This window comes from Heloderma suspectum, chromosome 7 (assembly GCF_057233095.1).
Source record: "Heloderma suspectum isolate Gila_16-S chromosome 7, 16-S_ref, whole genome shotgun sequence".
Lineage (NCBI taxonomy): Eukaryota > Metazoa > Chordata > Lepidosauria > Squamata > Helodermatidae > Heloderma > Heloderma suspectum.
The window spans coordinates 61,831,345-61,857,640 of record NC_139464.1 but is presented as its reverse complement, the minus strand read 5'-3'; the positions used below and the strand labels follow the sequence as shown (position 1 = coordinate 61,857,640).

The 26,296-nt window shown below is 42.6% G+C and overlaps 1 protein-coding gene across 1 annotated transcript in view; it reads left to right on the top strand.

Moving 5' to 3' along the window:
* Nucleotides 1–26,296, top strand: part of ACSS3 (acyl-CoA synthetase short chain family member 3) — an 87,795-nt gene that overhangs the window by 51,503 nt on the left and 9,996 nt on the right. The window contains exons 10-12 of the mRNA XM_084810397.1: nucleotides 11,594–11,689; nucleotides 14,814–14,877; nucleotides 26,147–26,228. Coding sequence (XP_084666523.1) covers nucleotides 11,594–11,689; nucleotides 14,814–14,877; nucleotides 26,147–26,228 — 242 coding nt within the window. The remainder of the gene's footprint in view (nucleotides 1–11,593; nucleotides 11,690–14,813; nucleotides 14,878–26,146; nucleotides 26,229–26,296) is intronic.

Here is a 26,296-nt window from a genome sequence, read left to right as displayed (position 1 = left end):
AGCTGGTTGTTCAGACTGCAGATAATATATATTTTTCCTGATTTGTAGAGCTTCACTGGTACCCCACCCATATATCTGTGAAGATCCATACTCATTGCCTGTCACTTCATTGAATTTTGAGATCAGATTAACTGTATCCATTTCATCCCACTTTATGCTGACGTGTTATGTAAATTAAGCATATATCGGGCGTTTCTTCCATTTAAGATCAGTAGCTTTCTCATGCTTCTGTCCCTCTTAACTATCCTTTATGCAATTACACTGATTGAAGGGAAAGCAACAGCTAAACCATGTTCAGACATGATTCTGATCTCAAAGTTATTTTAAGATGCACTAGAAGAATGAGACGGGGGGGCTTTTTAAATCTTATTTGCATAAGTGAGAGAAGCTGTGACAGCCACTAGTTTTATATATTTCTATGAAACTGTTACAGGTTGCTGATGTCATTCGTGTTGCCTGGCAACAGCTTTTTTCTAGTTCAGAGACTAGAGTCCTCATTAGGGTAAAGTAGATGGTTTTACTGATGATTAGAGAATAGGGAACTGGGAGTTAAGCTCCATGAATCTCTTTTATAGAAAGAATAATCCTTTGCAAGATTTAAGGCACAGCTGTGATGGAGCTTTTGCTGGAGAAAGAGCAAGAAGCAGTTTATAAAACACTAATTCCTGTTGTAGAGTTTATTTTTTTTAACCTACCTTAAAATAGTAGCAATCTAATCAGCCTCTTCCACCCTTATAGTATTACTCTAACCAAGGTACAAAGAACATTTTCTGGAAATGATTAAATTTTAAATGGATAGCATTGAGATATGCAGTTACTTTTTGTAATATTGGTTTGTGTCTATTGGCCATTGTGTATCACCTATAAACACTGCAACAGAGGAAGGAAATAAGGTGCTTTTGATTCAGGTAAAACCAAGACATACATTTTATGTTCATATGCATTTTAAAGTGTTACCTCTTTATTATGCAGCAGCTTGTGCACATGTTTTCTGAGGTGGGGGAAATTGGGCATCGTCTCCAAGATGCTTCTTTCCCCATTAACAAGATCATCATTAAAGAGAAGTTCAGCAGCTCCAGCTTCTCCTGCCTGTAATTCAGCAGTAGTTGGATGTCCGCCCCTTCCTTTCTTCTTCTGTGAGATAGTGCTGGAGCCTTGCACTCTATGAAAGAAGGGGAACTGTTTAAGATGAAAAGGTAGAATATAAATGATCAGGTAGAGTATAAATGATAACATAAATATAATTATAATTTCAATTATAATTTCAGTTTTGTGAATTCAAAAGCAAATTATTCAACTGATAACAAACTCTTGCCCCTGTCCCTATGTGAAGGTTTTTCGCATTTCAAGGTGGGACACAGGCTGGGAGTGGAAATACCTTGTGTTTCATTTTTGCTATGGGTATAAGTTTTCTCAACCTAAGTAACAGATGGATGATCAAAGATTCCATGAACTGGCATTTTGCAGTATTCTACCAGGTAAGGTACTCCAGTACTCCAGGGGGGTGTCTCCACAAGCGATTTACTGCGAGTTTGCTGCATTTGGAGGTCGTTCGGGGCACATGACATTGTGGCCATCCTTCAGCCACCCCCACCAGTTTTTCTGAGACTACTTTTAGTCCGATTGTTTTCCTTAATTTGGTTTGTCTGCGCTTCTGTTGTGGTGTGCACCAATCCTCTGCACTTACACCGGCATGATAGCCCTGCCCAGAGGTGTGTCTTTCACATGGCCATGACCTCACTGACCCCAGTCAAGGGGTGTTTCCCCAGTGTTTTCCCTGCCTGTGTTTCCTCGATGTTTCTGCCATTTTGTGGCTGGCTGTCAGAGTTCTGAGCTACCTCATGGTATTTAGTTCACTTTGCCTACCACTAAACTCTGGTGGCCATCCCCACAAAGTATAGGTGTGCTCCAAGCAGCCTCTAACTTTTTTTTAAAAAGTAAAGCATAAAAGTACAAGGTCGAAATAGCGCATTAGCACTACATCGTGAACCTGAAGTAAGCGTTCCAGGTACACCAACCACAGCTGCCTGTGGGCTGTAAACTGTATGGATCTTGGGCATTCAAAGTTGTTACTTTGTCAGGGGCTAAGGCTTACACTGGTAAAAATGCCATGGGGCGAGGAATACATATACTTGGTGAGATTGTGGTTCCTGAGATAGTTGCTGGGAACCCACAATTGTGCATTTAAAAGATATACCTATTGCACTATAGCGAAATAGTACATTTTTGTAGCAATACCTATACCCCCTAAAGCACTATAGCACTATTGCAAAATAGCGCATTTGAACGGGAGTAGCTATACCTCCTATCACACTATAGCACTATTGCAAAATAGCACATTTGAATGGGAGTAGCTATACCTCCTATCACTCTATAGCACTATCGCGAAATAGTGTATTTGAACAGGAGTAGCTATACTCCCTATAGCACTATCACGAAATAGCGCATTTGAATGGGAGTAACTCTATCTGCTATTGCACTACTGCAGTTTTAGAGAGACCGTAATAAAAAAAATTGGGGGGAATTGGGCATAGATTGCGGAGGCAGGCAATAGCACACACCAGCCAGAGAAAGCAGAAAGGGCAGAACAAGGTGAGAGTGGGAGGGAGTGGGTGGGAGGGAACAGGCTCTCTAAGTGATGATGTGGATGAGGCTCCACCCAGTAGCCACTCAAACAATTTGCGGTAAATTGCCATGTGACCTGCTGAGAGCTCCAGGCTACTTTGGGATAATCCAGGCTTTCAAGCCCCATGTGTCCCCAGATGGAGCAGATTCAACTCCAGTAAAAACTGCAGCAAAGTGGAGATCAAACTAAACCCGTTGCTGTGGAGATCTCCCTCGGGTGACAGATGTTCCATTGCTTTGCACTATGAGATAGACAGATGCTGGCTTCAGCTCCCTAATGATTCAAGGACATTTGCCCTCCCTCTGCTTCAGCCTCACGAGCTTCAGCTGTACCCAGATATCTTCTGCTGGACTCTTACTCCCAGGCACACAGCTGGCCTTTTGGCTCTAAGGAACATACCCAGAAACTGTGCGCACATGGGCCCCTGCTGGAAAATGCTGAGACAGCTTCACTCATGAACCTGCACAAATTATCAGGACTTCTTCATATATGAAGTTATATGGAAATATTCACATGCTTTTCTACTGTAGATTGTCTTAGCATGAGTGTAGCATGAGTGTTTCCCACACTGCAATCACATGGATTGGGTAGTTGCTGTGCATATAAGCTGCCTGTGATCTGTGTACATGTGGCAGAAGACCCAACTCTTCTGCATTTTATATATTGCATCATAAAGCATTTTCCCTGTACAGAAGATTATGTAGGAAATCCCTACATACACAGTAGGACTCCTAAGAGAGTTATCCGTTTGGAAAAGTGAATGTCATTGTATGGTGGTTAACCTACTCTTGCTCCTTTTAAGCCACTCAGTGCAGTGATATTTAGATTTGTAGGTTTGTTCTGCAAAGCTTTTCTAAGGCTTGATAATGTGAACAAAACAAATGTGACAGAATCCAGTCAAAGTTGAGCACTTTTGAGTCGCTTCTTATTTTAACTAACCAGAGTCTTTACTCTGGCTGGATCATAATCATAACTGGGTTGCTTGCTTCCTTCACAGTTTCTCTGAGTCCATTTTTTCCTCTGGCTTTATTTTGGGTGATAGGCTTCACTTTCTTTAACAGAAGACAGTTAAGACTAATATTTTACTTAATAAAGCATATGGACAGTTTTAAATTCAACCCCTTTTCATTTGTACACTCTCAAATAGGCAAACCTAAACATTCCCAGTGCTGTATCTGCTGGTGGCTATAACACCACTTTATAAATTGCAGTAGTATGCCACTGCTGTAGTCATGTTAGTTATCACTAGCCTCATTGTTATAGGGTGTCTACCAAGGACTTGGAGGGGGGCACTTCACAGGGAGAGGTACCCGGAGTGGAAGACAACCTAGACCCTTTATTTGTGTCATAGAGCTAGAGGGCCCCACTGTGTATACATGGTGGTGATCTTTTCAGCAGTTTGGCAGAGTATTTCTCTGCAGAGTTTTAAACAAAAGAGTTCTGCAGAGGTTTAAACAAAAAGGAGGGAGGGAGAGAAGGATAACCACAACAATGCTGGATGGTTGATAGTTGTTTTTACTCCATCCTATGGGAAATGCACCAAAGTAAAGTATGTGGGAAGGTAGGTAAATCTTAGGCCTCAGTTTCCTCTGCCACTGAGGCTAAGGGCTATCTTTCTTGCTTCCAAATAGCTGGGGAAAGCAGCCAGATCTGGGATCGGTTTGCCTCCTGCACTCCTGTGTCTCCTCCTGGGACTCTCCACCTTGTTACTCCTTTGTTTGCCCTTCTTTCAACTGCTTCTCTCGGCTTCCCTCCTATGCCTGCAAGAGGATGCAGGGTTTTATTCTTAATCGCAGTGCAATGCAGCCATCGTAGGAGAAGCTCATCTTTGACAGCAAGAGTGGTGACTCAAAGGCATCTTGCACCCTGCTTTCCTTCTGCTGGGATGGGATTGATGGTGTCATGTGAGCAGACCTGGCTGCTGGCCAGCTACACCTATCCAAAGCATTTACTGTATGTTGGGGTAGGGAATCTTTTTCAGCCCAAAGGCTTCATTTGCTGATGTGGAGCCACCTGGGGGAATGGGGAGGGTGCATACCAGTGATGTGTGGGGTCAAAGTGAGCAGGTCAAAAATAATATTATTCCCCCCCACCATTTTTCTTTCCTTATCCCTCTTTTTATCCACCCCCTGCAACGCAGTTGTCCTTAGAAAAAGGCTTATTCTAGAACTGACTGCTGTATGGCAAGGGACAGGGCTCAGGAGGGAGGCTGCAGGCCGGATCCAAAGGGCTGCATCTGTCCCATGGGATGGAGGTTCTGTACCCCTGATTTATGCAGTGGTGCAGCAAGTCTTAACAGTGTGTGGAAACTATATTCTCCCATAAAATTACCTGTAAGGAACCATTTCATAACAGAAATGGCTCTCCCACTGAAGTGCTGCCTATTTAAATTGATATGTAGAAAATTAGTTTCAGGAACTATGACCCTAGTAAAATTAGCACTTAAATTTGCAATATTTGCTATGAAATAATATCTGCTGAGCAGTAGCCCGAGAGCAGAATTATTTCCTGTGTGTATTAGTCTTCCATTGATTTTTACGGAACCTATAGCAGTGGATCAGAGAGTAGAGTTGGAACCCTCAGGCTTGGTGAATACTAAAAATAGTAGATTTTGCACTGATAGCTAAAAAGAAACATATTTACAGTAGCTGTGTTTGGATATTTTTGCTTTCTACAGAATTATTTGTGTTCTATGAAAGGAAAGGAAACAATAATATCAGTTTGGATATGTATAGAACCTTAGTAAATGCATAAATCAGCACAATAATTTAGTGTCTCTTTGTGCATTTCATCTCATGAGACTTCACTAATTTCTTTTTCTGAAAGATCCTTTGATCATTGGCCTGTTACAAAGCTTGTGAGATTTCTAAAGTCTATAGCATTGAATTTATGGATTTCTATAATATATTATTGTCTTTGCTGACAGAATCATTGCTTTGCAGTTGTCGTGATTTTCCTTGTTGTTGGCTCTTCCCATTTCTGTCAACTTGTATGTGCCACAAAAGTGGCTGAGGGTCTGCAAGGTCTTCTCCCAGCAGGGATAACCATACTACTATTTCTATTCTTGGCAGGCTTTTATCAAGGTGGATTTAGGATGCAATCCTATGGGAATAATTGGCTGCCTCCAAACTCGGAGGCACCTGACTATCCAATGCAGGGCGGGCAGAGCACGGCGGGAATCTTCTCCGCACTCCGGCTGCCTTGCATTTGTGGCTAGATGGCTGATTTCAACCATCTAGCCAGGGTGGCTTGGGGCAGGGGAGGCTGGACGGCATATAGAAAGCATCGTACTGGTGCTTCCGCTGCCCCTGCCCCCAGGAAGCCCCCTTTTCCCCCTGCTCTGTGTGGCTTTTCCAAGCACAGAGCCAGGGATGAACTGTGCTTCCTATGAGGTGGCGGGGCTGGGGAGGTGGTTTTCTGGGAACCACCCTCGGAGCATTGGCTCCAAGGTCAGTTCCTGAAAACCAAAAAATCCTATGGCTGTCTAGCCACTGTCTAGTGGCCATAGGATTGTGTCCGTAATTTCTCCCCCTGAGAGTAAGAAGCCAGCTAGCCTAGTCCTTCCAACTGAAGGTGGGTTGGCAGATTCACAATGCAAGTTCTGCAGGAGTGTTCTCAGCCATGAGGCAGGATCTTGCAGGACTCCGAGCAAGAGCCTACCCCAGGGGTGGGCAGCCTCTTTCAGCCTGAGGGCCAAATTCAGTTTCAGAGAAGCTCCCAGGATCTGAATTTCAGTGTTGGGCATGGACAAAGGCAAAGGGAGCAGGGCCAAAGGGAAAAGGGATGCGGCCAAAATCAACCCCCCCCCCGACTTTTGTAGCTTAAAGCTCTTTCTTCCAATAACTACATCCAACATTGGTAGGCCTACTTGTTTGCCAGGTGTGCCAGGTGAAAACAATATCAGCTGCCTGTTTGTGCTCTGCTTGGCTTGGGCTGGCTTAGTTTAGTTTAAGTGAATGGTTTTAATGTATCTGTTACATTCTGTAAATGTCTGAGGACTCCAGTCAGAAAGCAGAACACAAATCTAGGAAGTAAACCAATGAATACATAAATGCAACAGGTATTTGGGATCACACACAGAATGGGCATTCTTTCATGCCACTCATGGAATGGGCAGGACTCTCTTCCCTTTCCCTTGCAGGTAAATGTTCCACAGGCATAGGTGGTCTTGGCCACAGAGGCTGTCTCCCTGAGATGCCCCTGATGCCAGGCACCGCGGTCATTGCCAATTCAGCAGAAGCAGGAGTATTGCTGCAGCATATCCTTTCCTGCCTAACAATGTTTGAATCTGCATACTGCTGCCCCCCCCCCCCATTCCTCATGGATTTGGGACAGCTGGGGGTGGTGGTGGTGAAGCAGGTCTGGTTTAGCTTTAGGTACCCCTCTGCCTTTGAGACTGGGATTATGTCCTTTCATCCTTTCATCATGTGTAAGTCAACTTTCCTTTCTGCTTCAATGGCACTGACTGCATTTATCAAACATCTTAACTAGAATTTTCCCCCCAGCACTCACTAGCATGTCAACAGTTCTTAAAAAAAAATCTTCAAAGGAATTTGCTGTGTTTATAAACAACAGCAACACAACTTTTCTTTCAGTTTCAGACTAAATTAAGGGCACAAATCCCTCTTCCCGGGGGAGGTGCTCCTTTACCGGGCTTCCCTCTTCCCCCTTCAACAGTCCTTTCTCAGCTATTTAGTTGGCCTTTACCTGCTATTGGGGGCCTGTATTCACTTCTCTTGTGTAGTTCCAATCAGCTGCTGACCCTTTAGGGTAGCTAGTTATGCTCAGAGCAGGTTGGATTTGGCACTTAATTATTACAGCAATTTTGCATTATAAATTCTGTAATTCTTCCATATTTACTTGTTGTCAGAAATATACACCAATGTAGTTAATGGAAGAGATGCAGCCACAACTTTCTGTCAAGGAATTTGTAACCTTAGGGTGTCTATATAAAAATCAATAAACCCAGCCTTAATGATTAAACCAGGGGTCTCCACTTTTTTGGGAATGTGGGCATATTTCAACATTTGAGAAACTGTCATGGATGCTACCACAAAACAGCTGCTGTGGCGGCCAGGCTAGTCACAAAGAGAAATAGCTTTCCCAAGAACTTGAGCACAATGCTGAGGTTTGGTCTGACTCCCAAATGCTAAGCAATGTATTTGGCCCCGCATAGCACAAAACACCCCTTTCCTAGGAAAGAAATTGTGATGTTCCGAGAAATATACAGACATACTCCAAATACATAAAACATTCAGGCAACCCCTTCCTGCAAAACACACAAATAAACAGGCAATGGGTGAAGCTCACCCCCCAAACCACTCACAAAAATACACCAGGTAACAACCCTCTCAAAATGCACACACACCAAAACCCCAGACACCTCCACAAAACAAAAACCCCAGGTACTCCCACTATGCAAAACCCTAGGCAAGACACATGCACAGACGCACAGCCTCTTTCCTTTCTTTCCCATGGGGACCAGAGGCATTCTGGAGAGAGGAAAGGAAGAGGATAGGGGAGCTAGAAGCCTGCACTTCCTTTTCTAGCAAGACCAGCCACTGCCCAAGGTAAAAAAAAAGTAATTTCTTTTTCAAAAATTGGGTGGAGAAAGGGGCCTCTGTGGGCACCAAGAGAGATGTCTGGAGTCATAGAGGCTCCCATAGACACAGTGCTGGGGGTCCCAGGATTAAAAAATAACAATGGCTTTCCCACTAGAGGAAATTGAGAGATTAATTTCATATTTAATATTTTATTAACATCGAATATTTAAGTAAAAATGAGCTGTAACACATCTTTAGAGTAGAACTGCTCCATGAGACATGAACTGTGTTAATCTTGTCTTATTAGGAGTTGGTTTACAATGCAGAAAGTTCAGCTGACTCTGCAGGTTGCTAAATTTATTCAGCCACCCAATATAACTTTAAATGTATATATAGTGTCATGCTATTACACATCTATGCTTGGTTGCCATGTTGTTGTTGTTCAGTCGTTCAGTCGTGTCCGACTCTTCGTGACCCCATGGACCATAGCACGCCAGGCCTTCCTGTCCTGCGCTCTCTCCCGGAGCGTGCTCAAGTCCATATTCATTGCATCCGTGATGCTATCTAGCCATCTCATCCTCTGCCGTCCCCTTCTCCTTTTGCCTTCAGTCTTTCCCAGCATCAGGGTCTTTTCCAGAGAGTTTTCTCTTCGCATTGGCCAAAATATTGGAGCTTCAGCTTCAGTATCTGTCCTTCCAGTGAGCACTCAGGGTTTATTTCCTCTAGGATTGACTGATTTGACCTCCTTGCAGCCCAGGGGACTCATAAGAGTCTTCTCCAGCACCACAGTTCGAAAGCATTGATTCTTCGGCGCTCAGCCTTCCTTATAGTCCAGCTCTCACAGCCATACATTACTACTGGGCAAACCATAGCTTTGATTAGACGGACCTTTGTCGGCAAGGTGATGTCTCTGCTTCTTACTATGCTGTCTAGGTGTGCCATAGCTTTCCTCCCAAGGAGCAAGCGTCTTTTAATTTCAAGGCTACAGTCACCGTCTGCGGTGATCTTGGAGCCCAAGAAAGTAAAATCTGTCACTGCTTCCATTTCTTCCCCTTCTATATGCCAGGAAGTGATGGGGCCAGATGCCATGATCTGAGTTTTTTAATGTTGAGTTTCAAACCAGCTTTTGCACTCTCCTCTTTCACCCTCAACAAGAGGCTCTTGAGATCCTCTTCGCTTTCTGCCATTAGGGTGGTATCGTCTGCATATCGGAGGATGTTGATAATTCTCCCAGCAATCTTAATTCCGACCTGTGATTCATCCAACCCAGCGTTTCTCATGATGTACTCTGCATATAAGTTAAATAAGCAGGGCAACAATATGCAGCCTTGTCGTACTCCTTTCCCAGTTTTGAACCAATTGGTTGTTCCATGTCCAGTTCTTACTATTGCTTCTTGACCCTCGTACAGGTTTCTCAGGAGACAGGTAAGGTGGTCTGGTACTCCCATCCCTTTAAGAATTTGCCACAGTTTGTTGTGATCCACACAATCAAAGGCTTTAGCGTACTCAATGAAGCAGAAATAGACGTTTTTCTGGAATTCTCTTGCTTTCTCCATGATCCAGCGAATGTTGGCGATTTGATCTCTAGTTCCTCTGCCTCTTCGAAACCCAGCTTGTACTTCTGGTAGTTCTCGGTTCGCATACTGCTGAAGCCTAGCTTGTAGGATTTTGAGCATCACCTTGCTGGCATGTGAAATGAGCGCAATTGTGCGGTAGTTTGAACACTCTTCGTTGGTTGCCATATATTTGCCTAAATGGTTATAGAACTTGCTCTGGGAACTTCTGTTGCTAAAATCCCATTAAAATAAACGTCTGAGCTTTTACTTGACTCCCATTCATTTCATGGAAGCTTAACTTACACATTGGTTGTTGTTGTTGATTTCATCATTCTTCCTGTTCCTTACTTCTGTTATTAAAGCTCCATATCTCCATCCTTTTCTACTGCTTTGTTATTCTTGTCCAGATTCTTCTATTCTCCCCCACCTTTGGGTTTCATCCCTTTCCCCTCTCTTGTCACTACCTCTTTCTTTTTGTCATTTCTGTCTGCCATTCATTCCTTCTTCTCCTTTGATCATTCCAAGTGTCCTTTTTAGGACTCATCCTAGCTTTCTTAGTACAGCCCTTTCCCGCTTAAGCTCTTCAAGCTGTGGAATTAGCAGCCTCTGCTGCTCTTATCTCTCCTTGTTTGAGTTGGTTACCCCTTGGGCAGCTTTTCATGCCATACAGCTGCCTCATGAAGTAGCCTCTAGTGCGGCTTGCCTAAAGGAAGGATTTGTTTTTGGATTTCCAACTTATCCTTAGTTCATATTCAAGGTTCCTTATTTCTTCCTATGCTATGTTTAATCAGGAAAATCGAGATGTATAGGCAAAGGCATGTCCTAATAGGTGGAGGTTTGCCTCTAAACTGGTCCAGATAGGTGAAAATTCTGTATTCTCTGAATTTTTCACAACTATACTCTGAAATTTGGAAGGAGTAATTTACCACCTTCAAAGAGGACGCAAATGCCTCTTATTTAAATTTCACAGTATTGTTAACAGATTTTGACTAGCACCTTCAGTGAAGATAAATCTGAGATAGGAAAATAAATCCTAAACAAATAAGGATCCTAACTGATGCTACAAATTACAAAATAACTGATTTCCCAATCATAACTTAATGACAAGGACTGACCCCTTTTGCAACCTGCCACTTTGTTATGGACACATTTTAATCAGTGTTCAGTTTGCACCTTATAAACTTAAAATCCATGATTCAAAGTTTGCTCCGAACAATAATTTCAATTATAGCCATAGCACCTATAAAAACATAAAATACTTTTCCAAAGCTTTAGTGATGAGCTTTAGAGCTTTAAGTGAAATCCTTGCATAATATTTTCTCCCCCTCCATATAAGCCTTATTGCACTGCCCCCCCAGAGCAGTATCTTAGCAGGAGTCACTTAGGCTGCAATCCTATACACATTTACTTGGGAGTAAGTTCCATTCAGATTAATAGGGCTGACCTCTGAGTAGACATGCATAGATTGTTAATTAAGAATTCTCAAACAATCAATAGAGCAGCCTGCTTGCACTGAAATTGTCTATTAAAACTAGGTGATAGTGGTAGTATTATTCTTGTGCTTTCCTGAACTGATGCCTGTTTGAACTGTAATTTCACATGACTGTCCAGATGGGTTTTCTTGAGATCCTTTAGGCTAGTACATCCAGTTTAGTGAGAAATCCCTTTAAATAGAGTTATCATCTGAGGGCCACCTGTAGTCATAGGTCATACAATTTTGTTTGTTATGAGTATCTTAAGTCTACTCCTGTTACGTTGCATACAAGAAATTTTTTGTAGTGTGGACCTCAAGGTCAGTTGGTTTCCCAGTTAATAGTAAGGAACTAACAACAGAGATCTTATAGAAGTTGTTTTCTCTTGTGTTACAGAAACAGGATCTCCAATAACAGCTTCCTGCGTTGGCTTGGGAAACTCTTTAACACCTCCTCCAGGGCAGACTGGAAAATTGGTGCCAGGATATAATGGTAAAGTTGCAGAATATGTGCAGTTAAGATACAATATAGGTTTATCCTCTTTAAGTACTTGGTTCTTCACAAGGTAAAACAAGACAACTGTATTTAAAACTGAAATTATGCTTTATTTGACAACTGAGGACCAAGCCTGGATTTGATCTGGTTTGTTTGGCTGTTTCAGTGTTCCTGATCCATAGCAAGATCTTCAGATAGGTCCCCATGTAATCCATTTTTCTTGTTCTTACTTTGTTCTTTTCCAGTTTAGAAATTAAACCATGCCCTGCTAGTTTCCTAAAGCTGTAATAACCATGGATGGACAATAGTTCAGTTTATGCTTGCAACTCACCTAGAGTATCCCAGCCCGTATATTATATTTATATATATATATATATATATATATATATATACACATACATACACACACACACACACACACACACATATATATACACACACACATATACACACACACACACATACACACACACACACACACTGTATTTTTATGCTGCTACTCAGCCAAAAAGGCTCCCAGAGCAGCTTTAATATTATCAGTTAAACAAGAAGTTCCTGCCCACAGGTTTACAATCTAAAAAGACATGACACACAAGGAAAAAGGAAAGGGGAGGAAAGAGGAGAGAAATTAATTCTTTCCACAGGACTGGTGGAATGGCCTTGCTCTCACTCTCATTTGCCTCAGCTCCGCCGGCTGGAATGGCTGCTGGTGGTAACAGTTGAGGGAGGAAGTGTCTTCATGAAAGAGATCTTCGGCAGGGCTGGTGGAATGGCCCTGCTCTCATCTCCCTTAGCTCAGTCTGTTGGAATGGCTGCTGGAGATTACTTATACTTTATGATATGGAGGGAGCAATCCTATGGGCGCTGAACAGCAGCTAGATGGCCATAGGATATCATGTTACTTGGGAACTGACCTCCCGCCAATTCCGCGCTGCCTCAGAGGCAGCGCGCAACAGCCCCATCCTCCACGCTCGCAAGAGGAGTGGAGGGTGTCCGAAAAGGGGCGTGACTGGGGGCTTTCTGGGGCAGGGAGGGAGGAAATGCTTGTATGACACATCAAATGTGTCATTCAGCAGTCTCCTCCCCTGCTCTGTCCCCCCATGGCTAGACAGCCAGAATCAGCTGTCTAGCCGAAAATGCGGGGCAGGAGAAGCGCAGGGGGAATGATGCCCTCCATGCTTCTCCTGACCTGATTTGGATAGGAGTTCGGAGGTGGCTGCCTATCTGGATAGGATTGCGCCCTAACTCATCTTTTAAAGCCATCTAAGCTAGTATCCATCACTGCATCTTCTGTTACCATGTGTGGGTCATCTGTTCTATATTCACAAAACCCCAAGATAGTCGGTTATTGGTTGAACTGCAGTGGGAAGATGGGTAGAGATGAATCCAGAAACCTAACACTGCTTGTGCAGACACAGATTTAGCTTGTACATGAACACCCAAAAAGGGCAAACTGTGTCTGCATGTGTAACAGGAAAAGCTCACTATTTGTGTTACATCAAGCTAGTCCAAAATTTCTCAAATGCCTTGTGTGCAAGAGCTCTCAGTGAGTTTTGTGCGGTTATAGCAAAGTCTGGGCAACTCCTGCACATAATGGGGATACATGTGCAGACTTGTACTGAACTGGATGCCTTGTGGTTGAGGGAACATTGTATGTGCATTGAAAGGCCCACACAAACACAAGAAATCTTCGTATCAAAAGGCTTTTGTCTTCATCAAAAGCTCCATGCACTCTTTAAAGCCTATGAGTTAAGCACTGATCGTATGTGTATTTTATATACAGTTTTGTTTTATCTTTGTACATTAAATAGCATTTGCATGCTTACAGTGTGTAAGGATGCTGCTGAACGTCAAGTCAGTGACCTCCACAAATAAGTCTTATGAATCAAAATGCCTATTTAGTTCAGCGAGTGTATAACCATGTTAAATTTAAACTTGCCTGGTGTCTGCTTTTATCAGGAAGGCAGGTTTCTGCAGAAGCTGATATTTGAAAGGAATGCTAAGCACATTATTTTTAATGTCCAGCATTTTCATTTTAGCTGTAGGAAATATAGGCTTTTAACCAGTATAAGGCATGAAAGGCAGCAGCTGCCTCTGGTCTGCAAGACAAGTGAAGGCAGAAAAGAACATGTGCAATTGTAAGATTTGCTGTAATATTTTCATAACTTAAAGCTATGGTTTGACCAAGAATATGCAGGGATTAGATCTGCTCTTGAAATGTAATTAAGATCACTGTATGGCCATTTTACTTTCGCAAGATGTGCTCAGTTATTTGGAAAATAGAGTTGACATAAAATAAAGAAATGTGGAAAAAATGAATGTTTTAAGAGTTAGCAACATTTTTCTTGCACCATCTTGGAAGTAAGACCAATAATTATGAGGCTAAGAGCCAGTTCAGACATAATTGCACTTAATAAACCATAGTTTATTAAGCCAAGAATGAGTGTCAGGCTTGTGCGTTCCCTTTCCCATATCTCCATTCACATGCTGGGTTCTGTGCTTCTACTGTAGTTTAAACTCATGGTTTCCTATTGCATTTAAGCTGAGAAACTGTGGTTTAAGCTAACCATGATCAAAGCTCCAATGGCGTCATAGGAGGGAAGGGGAGGGGCAAGCAGGAGGTGTGCACGCCTAGTGCTTGTTCTCCTATGGTTCATCATGCTGAGATTGTTGTGTCTGAACTGTCCCTATGCCATGGGGGAAAGGATGTTTGAGAAGTGTCTTTGTTACGACAAGAAATAAAGCTGACAGTGGTTGCAAATACACACACACACACCTTGTTTTTTCAATCTTATACAAACTCTGAAAAAAAGTATTTTTAGAATAAGTATCCCATTTTATTTTACTGTCTGGGTATATTTTTTAAAGTTAATTTACATTCCAGTCCAACTTATCTCTGAGTCTAAACCTTCAACTTAAAATTCATTTATCAGTCCGATCTGCAAACAAGAGCCCTAAGATAACCTAATTGAGATATGAAAATGTTTGTAATTGCTTTCCTCAGTTGTGTTTGCCATGGCAATTAAGCTTGAAGTGCTCCTGTACTGAAAAGGACTAGTTAGAGTTGAGAGGGGAAAAATCCCTTGTTTTTGTGACCTTTTGCTATGCCCTTTCATTGCAGTGATGATTCTCGATGACAACAAGCAACCTGTAAAAGTGAAGACTTTAGGAAATATTGTGGTGAAGTAAGCAACCCATAACTTACCAAGAGATTTGTAATTAATGAAATAAAGAAATAGGGATGGAGGGTGTGAGAGTGGGGCTCGAACATAAAAGTGTGATTGATAATGATGAATATAGTCATTGATGCTGACTACATACATGACCTCCCTACCCCAGGAGATCCAGACCTCCTAGCAGATGAGTTAAAATGAGTTTATTGTGACATAAGAACCTTCCTTTCTTTTGTTCAGTTTAAAGATGGAATTTGAAATGTTTTGTTCTGCCAACTTACAGCCCACATGGAGTGACATGTTTGGTTCATTAGGACATATTGCAAAGGTTGCTTGCGGCTTCATTGATCTGCTACAGTGTTTATGACTGTTTTACTAAAGAATACGTGAAAGCCAATCCTCACTTAAGAAAAATTCCACCTGGAGCATAATTGGAATTGAAAGTAAAGGTCTATGCTCAACACAAAGACATCGGGGTCAGGGTCAAGGAAGGCACACAATATTGGGATGAGAACAGTGGTGTGACCCCACTGCATCTTTCAACAGATGGATAAGTAGGATGCATGAAGGGGGTGTTAGTATTTTAAAGACTCTGGCATAGTATTTGTCTTATCAGGAGTCCTTTGCAATACACCAGACTTTTGTAGGATGATCTGGAAGCAAAAGAAGGATCTGGTTTCCTATTCATCCTTCCCTTTCTGGAAAATTCACATAGATTACTAACTCTCATTTAAATGATTTTTACATTTCCTTTAAGTATTTTCATAACCAGTGTCACATTATGTGGAATCAGCCCATTATTTTCCCATTGTGATTGTTCCATATTAGCATTTTCTGTTCTGGGCATTTGCTTCTCCATCCTCGTGGGCTCAGGAGAACTAGCCATCCATTTACAGAAGAACATCTCACATAGCAGCTTCTGCACAACAGGACTACTGACTGGATTTCTTATCACTTTTCTGCTTTCATACCCTTTTCAGTTTCCACTGCTTCTGCTTAGGATCTCATTAAGCTTCTGCTACCGTGGTAGATGCCATTTTCATGTTTTGGCTGATTTACAGGTAATACTTGAAGTGACTGTCCTTTTGCTCAGCTGATTACTACCATTTTAACTTTAGTCTTTCATATTTTCTGCATTCCCATTACTAATTGTCCGCACAATACAGGTTTAACTAATGCTCTGAGACATTATTGCTTTTGTAGAAGTTGACAGGGCAATGCCGGATCACAAACTCAACGTGTGTGGCTGCATCACATTTTCTTTTTGGATCTAGGTGCTAATCTTTCTTCTATATATATAAAAGTCAAAAATTGTGTGTGGGTTTGTGTGTTTGTGGCTGGCTGCAGGGCCGTCTGTAACGTAGGGAATAAGGGGGAGCTGCCCTGGGTGTAATCACACTGTAGGGGCCACTGAGCCTGTCATTTGGGCCCTACAGTTGCTGCCCCTGTCATACTTGCCAGAGTGTATGACAGGAGTCACTGGGTTACATTATTACTTTGTTTATACTTTCCCTTACTAACAAGTACACCCTCTCAATTATGGTACAGGCCAGGCTTCTGATTTCAGCTACCAGTCATCCTATTGGCCTTCTTTCATTCTATTGGTCTCTCTCCCATTCACTCTGACTTCCTTCACCTTGGATTGGCTGGCTGCCGTTTGTTCCCTCCCCTTTACTCATGGTTTCTTTTCTGACTGTGGAGAGCTTTAGTTTCTCTCTCCTGTTCCTGCAATATCCAGCAAGGAAGCCTGTATTGAACATTTTAATAGTGGTATGAGATTCAGTGTGGATTATATTGTAGTAGTGCTTACAGATTCAGTCTCTTGCATTTTTAGTAGTGTTTTTTTATTCAATCTGCTCATTATAATTGTTGTGCTTTTTTAATCAAGTCTGGTGGATTCAAGTTTTCACCTTTCTTATGGGGCCTTTCCGAGAAGCGTAAACCTACCTTAATGTGTTTCAAATAAATAGTGCCTATGACAAAATTACATCCCGGTCAACGCTGGGTATATCAGGTAGTAGCTAATAAAGTACAGACACTGTAACGTTCAAATGGCAGTGTGTGTGACTTATGTGCACACATTGGCTGCTTATTGTGATGAATAACATCCTCAGGTTCATAACAGTACTGTACTTAACAGTGAAGGATAAGGTGGTGATTCCAAAATCACAGCATATAACTTATTTTGAATAATTGTTATTTTCCGTGAAAGGTGAAATGTATGTCAGTGTATATTTATATGTGCATGCAAAATATATTTGGGCATTTTTGTTGCTTGTCAAACATAAATGGCAATGCTTATATTCAGTGTTGTTATCTTTAAAGAGATAACAAATTACAAATGCTCTACAGAGCATTTGTAATAAGGAGCTTGGTGTGTATTGTTAAAATTCCTTAAAGTTTGCACACACTTAAGACAAAAATTGATCCTTTTGCTATGGTCTTTTTATGTCAACATACATCCTAGCACTTTGAAGTGAGGCAGGCAGTCTAAGCCAATTGGGGCAGGAGACTTGGTGGTGGAGGAATCACCACATCCAAAGTCCTGTCAAGCATGCACCAGCAGGGCAAAAGGGAAGGTGGTGTGTGTCCCCCCCTTCCAGCTTCCTCCACTGGTGTTTTTTTTTTTTTTACGTTTTTAGAATTTCCTTTCAATTGGTCCCAGTGGGAGAAGAAATACATACAGTCTCAGGGCTGGTGTAATTTCACCTTCTGTTCTGGGGGCATGTTGGGGAGTGGGATGGGAATGAGATCATCTGGATCCAAAGCCTCCCCTGACCCACCCGTGACATGCCCTTGGAATGCCATTTTTTTTGCCCTCCCTCCCATAGGAGCACATTGAAGGATCAACAGCAGCAGACCTTGCTTCTGTGAGAAGACTTCTGACAGAAGACAACCTTCTCTTCCCAGAGAGAGAGATCTGCAAAATCCTATGTCCTGTGGGATGCCCTCCCAGGAATCCTAGGATTGTGCCCTAATTCCATTAAGAGTATCCTGGGAGATTTCATGTTGTATGCGGGGTGGGGGTGGGGAGATGCAGTTGCTACAGAGTGTCTATAATTGTGGAAATCTTATATTTGCAGATGTTCAGAGTGCCAGTAGTTTAGAGCAACATGCTGGTTTAATAATTAGAAGGAATAAAGACCCTCTAACTGTTTTTCTGTGCATTTGACTATGAGATATGATGCAAATTCAGTACTGTTTTTGTTAGAATATAAAATACTATTCTGTATAGATATAAAGCTGGAAATATATCAAGCTGTGGAATTAATCCCTGTTTCTTGGTTTTGTACTAAGAAATGCTAAGTCAGCCTCAGCCTTTCAGGCAATTAATTTTCTGTTGATTCAGGAAAGGTCTTAACCTTAAGTGTCTTGTAGTCTTCATTCCAACATAGAAGCCATGTGTCTGAGCAGAAAAGAGACAATATGTGCAGTAACTAACATACTCATGACACAATAAACAACCTAATTAGGCTCTAAAGTGCCACAGGATTGTTGACTTTGAGAAGTCTCAAATATCTGGAAAATACTCATACATAGAACTGAAAGTGAATGGAGGGAACATCACTGAAAAATCTGTACATCTTTATATTACTTAGTATTACTAACTTACAGTGTGCCAGGTGCTCATAAAATACTTTAAAATACAAAATGTCCTTACAAATGCTTGTATTTTCAATTACTGTTAACTTATGCATATCTATTCCTGTTTAACTTAATGTAGCTCTGTTGCAAATCACCAGATGGCATTCACTTAATATGTGTGTTGATGCTCTACTACATATTAGCTGTTTGAATTTTTGGAATGCATATGGGTAAAGTTCATTTGTGTTCTGAAATGTGATGGGTGCTCTTAATGGTTAAACTGAAAAAGGAGAACAAAAGCAACAACAACAACAAAGCTATAGGGGAATTGTTAATGACTGTGCCAGCAAGAGTTGTCGTCCTTGTGTGTCACGAAGACTTTTTAGACAAGTTAAATTAATCAAAGGTTCAGCTATGCTGTTAGTTATAATTTACCATTCTGTTAGTAACCTGCAGTCATACAAGGGGATGTCTATTTCCTGAGGCTTTCCTTTAATTCAGATATGTACTGAAATGAAATATGCAAAATTATATTCCTGATCTGCTTGGAACTGGCCATTGAATCTGCTCAACAGAAATTAAAAGCAAAGGTTCAGTACATCCACGGTACCTCTTATCCTCCAGTAGCCATTCCTTATGATGTGTTGTAGCCCAAAGTACTACGATCATCTTTAAGCTACAACCATACTTTGCGGCCCTTCTACTACAACTCCAAGCAAAAGGTGTGGGGTACTGGTAATGTAATGAACTAAGGGATTTTGAGGCCATGAAATCTGGGGCTTCAATTGGCTGTGGTTTACAAACCATTGTATGTTGGTTGTTGTTGTTCGGTCGTTCAGTCATGTCCGACTCCTTGTAACCCCATGGACCATAGCACACCAGGCCTTCCTGTCCTGCGCTGTCTCCTGGAGCGTGCTCAAGTCCATATTCATTGCATCAGTGATGCTATCTAGCCATCTCATCCCCTGCCATCCCCTTCTCTTTTTGCCTTCAGTCTTTCCCAGCATCAGGGTCTTTTCCAGAGAGTTTTCTCTTAGCATTAGGTGGTCAAAATATTTGAGCTTCAGCTTCAGTATCTGTCCTTCCAGTGAGCACTCAGGGTTGATTTCCTTTAGGATGGACTGATTTGACCTCCTTGCAGTCCAGGGGACTCGTAAGAGTCTTCTCCAGCACCACAGTTCGAAAGCATCAATTCTTTGGTGCTCAGCCTTCCTTATAGTCCAGCTCTCACAGCCATACGTTACTACTGGGAAAACCATAGCTTTGATTAGATGGACCTTTGTCAGCAAGGTGATGACTCTGCTTCTTACTATGCTGTCTAGGTTTGCCATAGCTTTCCTCCCAAGGAGCAAGCGTCTTTTAATTTCATGGCTACAGTTACCGTCTGCGGTGATCTTGGAGCCCAAGAAAGTAAAATCTGTCACTGCTTCCATTTCTTCCCCTTCCATATGCCAGAAGTGATGGGGCCAGATGCCATGATCTTTTTTTTAATGTTGAGTTTCAAACCAGCATTTGCACTCTCCTTTTTCACCCTCAACAAGAGGCTGTTTAGATCCTCTTTGCTTTCTGCCATTAGGGTGGTATCATCTGCGTATCTGAGGCTGATAATTCTCCCGGCAATCTTAATTCCGACCTGTGATTCATCCAACCCAGCGTTTCTCATGATGTACTCTGCATATAAGTTAAATAAGCAGGGTGACAATATGCAGCCTTGTCGTACTCCTTTCCCAGTTTTGAACCAATTGGTTGTTCCATCTCTGGTTCTTACTGTTGCTTCTTGACCCTCGTACAGGTTTCTCAGGAGACAGGTAAGGTGGTCTGGTACCCCCATCTCTTTAAGAATTTGCCACAGTTTGTTGTGATCCACACAATCAAAGGCTTTAGCGTAGTCAATGAAGCAGAAATAGACGTTTTTCTGGAATTCTCTTGCTTTCTCCATGATCCAGCAAAAGTTGGCGATTTGATCTCTAGTTCCTCTGCCTCTTCGAAACCCAGCTTGTACTTCTGGTAGTTCTCGGTTCACATGCTGCTGAAGCCTAGCTTGTAGGATTTCGAGCATCACCTTGCTGGCATGTGAAATGAGCGCAATTGTACGGTAGTTTGAACTCTCTTTGGCGTTGCCCTTCTTTGGAATTGGAATGTAAACTGACCTTTTCCAGTCTTGTGGCCACTGTTGAGTGTTCCAAATTTGTTGGCATATTGAGTGCAGCACTTTAACAGCATCATCTTTTAGGATCTTAAATAGCTCAGCTGGAATACTGTCATCTCCGCTAGCTTTGTTGTTACTAATGCTTCCTCAGGCCCACTTGACTTCACTGTCTAGGATGTCCGGCTCAAGTTCAGTGACCGCACTATCATGGAAAGAGGGACATTAAGATCTTTCCTGTATAGTTCTTCTGTGTATTCTTTCCACCTCTTCTTAATCTCATCTGCTTCTGTTAGGTCCCTGCCTTCTTTGTCCTTTATCATGCCCGTCTTTGCACAAAACGTTCCCTTGATATCTCCGATTTTCTTGAAGAGATCTCTAGTCTTTCCCATTCTGTTGTTTTCCTCGATTTCTTTGCATTGTTCATTTAAGAAGGCCTTCTTGTCTCTCCTTGCTATTCTCTGGAATTCTGCATTCAATTGGATAGATCTTCCCCTTTCTCCCTTGCTTTTCGCTTCCCTTCTTTCCTCAGCTACTTGTAAAGCCTCATCAGATAGCCACTTTGCTTTCTTGCATTTCTTTTTCTTTAGGATGGATTTTGTTGCTGCTTCCTGAACAGTGTTATGGACCTCCATCCATAGTTCCTCAGGCACTCTGTCTATCAGGTCTAATCCCTGAAATCTATTCCTCACCTCCACTGTATATTCATAAGGGATATGATTTAAGTCATACCTGAACGGTTTAGTGGTTTTCCCTACGTTCTTCAATTTAAGCTGAAATTTGCAACAAGAAGCTCATGATCTGAGCCACAGTCAGCTCCAGGTCTTGTTTTTACTGACTGTATAGAGCTTCTCCATCTTTGGCTGCAAAGGACATGATCAATCTGATTTCGATATTGACCATCTGGTGATGCCCATGTGTAGAGTCGTCTCTTGTGCTGTTGGAAAAGAGTGTTTGCTATGATCAGCGTGTTCTCTTGGCAAAACTCTATTAGCCTTTGTCCTGCTTCATTTTGTACACCAAGGCCATGCTTGCCTGTTATCCCGGTGATTTCTTGACTTCCTGCTTTAGCATTCCAATCCCCTATGGTGAAGAGGACATCTTTTTTTGGTGTTAGTTCTAGAAGGTGTTGTAGGTCTTCATAGAACCGATCACTGTCAGCTTCTTGGGCATCAGTGGGTGGGGCATAGACTTGAATGACTGTGATGTTGAATGGTTTGCCTTGGATTCATACTGAGATCATTCTATCGTTTTTAAGATTGTACCCCAGTACTGCTCCCCCCCCCTTTGTTGACTATGAGTGCTACTCCATTTCTTCTAAGGGATTCTTGCCCACAGTAGTAGATATGATGGTCACCTGAATTAAATTCGCCCATGCTTGTCTATTTTAGTTCGCTGATTACCAAGATGTTGATGTTCAATCTTGCCATCTCATGTTTGACCACTTCCAGCTTACCTTGATTCATTGATCTTACATTCCAGGTTTCTAAACAATATTGTTCTTCACAGCATCGGATTTTCTTTTCACCACCAGACACATCCACAGCTGAGTGTCCTTTTGGCTTTGGCCCAGCCGCTTCAATCTTTCTGGCGCTACTTGGAAATTCCCTCTGCTCTTCCCCAGTAGTATATTGGACACCTTCCGACCTGAGGGGCTCGTCTTCCGGCGTCATATCTTTTAGCGTTGTGATACTTGGGGTTTTCTTGGCAAGAATAGTGGGATGGGATGCCATTTCCTTCTCCAGGGGACCACATTTTGTCATTACTCTCTGCCATGACCTGTCCGTCTTGGGTGGCCCTGCACGGCATAGCTTATGGCTTCACTGAGTTACACAAGCCCCTTCGCCACAACAAGGCAGTGATCCATGAAGGGGAGTGTTTACAAACATTCTAACTGCTCCAGCTATTTGCAACAGAATGAGGCTATTTGCAACACAATGTTCACAGAGTGTTCTCCTGTGAAGGATGGTAAAAGTCAGTTTAATTGAGACTGAAACAGGACAGACTTTGTGGGGCAGACTGGGATCTGAAGCTGTATGGGAAGAAGGAGAAGGAAGCTAAGGTGGGAGTGGCTTAGGGGTGGAAGGAAGGGACAGGTTATTAGGGATGTACGAAAGTCACTTACCTTTTTGTAGGGGTGCTTCGCGGTGGGGGGGAGGCGCTTCGCTTCTCCCCCCGAAGTTCAGGCGAGGGGGGGGAGCCGTCCCGCGTCGCCCGGCCGAAATTCAGGCCGGGGGGGCAGGCTTCCCACCTCGCCCGGCCGAAATTCAGGCCGGGGAGAAGCGCCCCATCTCCCCGGCCGCGAAACAAAGTGTAAAAAAACAACCAAAAATCCCACCCCGTGATAGGCTACGTAACGATTAACGTAGCCTATGACGGCTAGATTTCCAAAGTCATCCGTGATAGGCTACGTTATTGTTACGTAGCCTATCACGGGTGACTTTGAAAAGAAAAAAAAAAGCGCGTACGCAAATGGTGGCGGCCTATGGGCGCCACCATTTGTGTTCCTTATTTGGTCCTGGTAGTCTACATAAATCTTTACGTAGACTACTGGGACCAAATAAGGAACGCAAATAGCGGCGCCCTGTGGGTGCCGCCATTTGCGTACGCGCTTTTTTTTTTCCTTTTCAAAGTCACCCGTGATAGGCTACGTAACGATTTACGTAGCCTATCACGGCTGACTTTGGAAATCTAGCTGTGATAGGCTACGTTAATCGTTACGTAGCCTATCACGGGGTGTTTTTTTTTTTTTTACACTTTGTAATGGCGGCGGCGGCGGCGGCAGCCGGTCGGAAGACCGGCTGCCGCCCCCGCCCCCGCCTAACGGCCGACGAACCGCCACTGGAACCCGCCGCCAGGAGGGACATTCGCCAAAGGTAAGTCCCATCCCGGGGAGGGCGGGGGGGCAGAGAATTTCACCGCCGATTTCGGAGGGCCGAATGCGTTGGCACTCGGCCCCCCGAAGATTCGCGGAGAAATTCTCCGCCATCCCTACAGGTTATGCAGTGAATTGAGCAACAAGGGCCTGAGAGAAAGATAGGGAGAAGATGTAGATTAGAAAACATGGTCTAGAGACAGGAGGGGCTGTGGACTCTTGACAGGAAGAATGTATATAGGAAAAGAAGCAGCTGCAGTACGAAGGGCTAAGGAAGTGTAAGCTTTCTTCTACTAACACTGTAGTAGCATTCCTGCTTAGAGTTTGGAATTGTCTTGATGTGTACTATTTTTCCAGTGCATGAGCTATGGATAGTATGAATATGGGTGCTGATACCTAATGTCCCTGTGTTGTGGTGGTGAACTAGATTTAAGGCAAAGTGTAAACTGAACTCGAGAGATGGTCTCAGAATAATTTTTATGGGTGGTCACGTGCCACTTCCTCTACTTTGTAATATCTCTTGCTTCTTTTCATCCAACAACCTGCAGCAGCAACGTTGAGAGTAGCCCTCTTTATCCCTTTTTTAGCCTCAAAGGGCTTTCAGAGGGATTTTAGTGGTATTTTGGGGCAACAAATTCTAAGCTCAAATTCTCTGGTATTGTGGATGAAAGCTTGAAAGATATTGATGAGTTATCTGGAAAAAAAATCAGTTTATGTAGTTTCTGAGATTCCTAGTCATTGATTTATGACAGTGTCTTAATAGTAAAGTGAATTCAAGGTGAGCATTTGTTGTTGTTGTTGTTGTTGTTGTTGAGATAAATGGGATTCTGTTTGATGCTCTCTACCACAAAGTGTACTAAGCTGAGGCTTTGTCACTGACCACTCACCTGAGGCAGTTTGGCCACCCTCCTTAACACTGGTAGTTTCATATTCTAACTAAACATGATTTCTCTCAATGATGAAAAAGGAAATCACTGCTACCCATCCCTCTCTGGACTGTTTCTTCTCCCCGCTGCACTATGGAAAGGGTGCACTTATATGGGAAATGGCTTAGGAGAGTATACAATAAGGCATGTCTGTGACCCCCTGCCCCGCCTTTTGATGGTGGGTCTTTCCAACCTCCCTAGCTTCCACTTTTCTCTAGATCAGTCATGTTGCAGAGAATTTTTGGCAAATGGGGCTGTTGTTGAGCTGCAGGTTTTTTTAAGCAGTTATAAGGAATAATATAACATTTGGTTAAGCTTTCTGCTCTAGTTTTGAATTATTGTTAATCTGCAGAGCTGGCCCTAAGAATAACACTAAGCTGTGGTTTATGTTAACCATGGTTTATTTCCTTAGCCATGAATTGTCTCGCAGATGAGCAAACAAACTGTAGCTTATTTTCCCAATTTTTCATTTGTTTTTCTGTCACCCATTTTGCAAGCCTTCAGAGCAGTTTCGTTTTTAGGCTGCTGTTGCTGGGCGCCTTTGTTTCAGGGTGGACAGCAGTGCAAACAAGCCAGGAATAAGCCACAGTTCTGGGTTCAGACCTCACAACAATCCATGGTTTAAACAAGTAAGAGTTCATAAGCCAAAAACAAATCATGGTTTCTATTTGTGGTTTGTAGCTGGTTAACAAACTATGTTTTTTTGGTGGGATGGGTTCAGAAACAACAAGACGCTGCACCCTGGCATAGTTTTAGGTGTGAACCTGGCCAATGGGTTGCTAAGAATCAACATAACTTGCATCTTTTCACCTTCTATGAGGGATAGTCTTTCCCAGGATGGTGACATCTACCCCATCGGGTAAAGTAGACTTTTTCAAACCAACATTTTGGGGATTCAGGCATGAAGGTTGAAGCTTTAGGAACACTTATGAAATTGGATCTGCCAATGGACAAGTGGGATTTGGAGCAGGCCATCAAAGTTAATGGCTGAAATTAGATGAGATCAGGAATGATCTATGAGAAGGAATGAAATAAATACCTATATCTGGTGAGCATATTGTAGCCGTGCACTAAATTGTAGCGACAGTTTGAAGTATTTGGGATGGATTCTGATTACTGGGTGTGTGTAATACATAACAATTTCATGTTCTTGCTTGCTGGAAGGTTTTAATCCTTGGCCACCACCACCAGATATGTAAAAAGGGTCCCTTTTTGGCTGCAGCCCTTCTAGCAAAGGCCATCTTTTGAATGATAAATTATTTCAAGCTTGTTGTTATTAAGTATCAATTTTATAACCTTGGGCTGGATTGTGATTTAGCCAGGTACAACTGGGCTTCAGAAGCAGACTTTCCCTCCCCCCCTCCACACAGCAGCCCCTCCAGTCCCCTGAAAATGCTATACAAAGAGGTGGGGGGACCCTGCTGAATGGGGTAGGCTGTGGTGCAGGGCAGGAGCGGCAATCCCTGAAAATAGATCAGAAACACCTTCTGTGAGTGGAGCCCTTCCATTCACAGAAGGCAGGTCCTGTATCGAACCCCTTGAAAAATGCCTCCTTAATGTTAACACATCTAGGTAGTGAAGCCCCTTGTTTCCAAATCTCTTTGCTTAGTAAAAATGATTTTTTTAAAAACCAAAATAAGTCTCCCATCTTGTATGCTTAACATGTTCTTATGAGTTTTCTTAACATTTGTTTCCTTTATCCTTGATCTTCTTATATTCACCCTTCGTGTCTTTTTAAAAAAATAACAGGTTGCCTTTGCCTCCAGGAGCCTTTTTGGGTCTTTGGAAAAATGAGGAGCTATGCAAGGAATTATATTTCCAAAAATATCCAGTAAGAAGTGTTAAAATGAACTAAACATATAATGAATTACCTCTGTGGGTGCTTCCAGACGGAGCGCT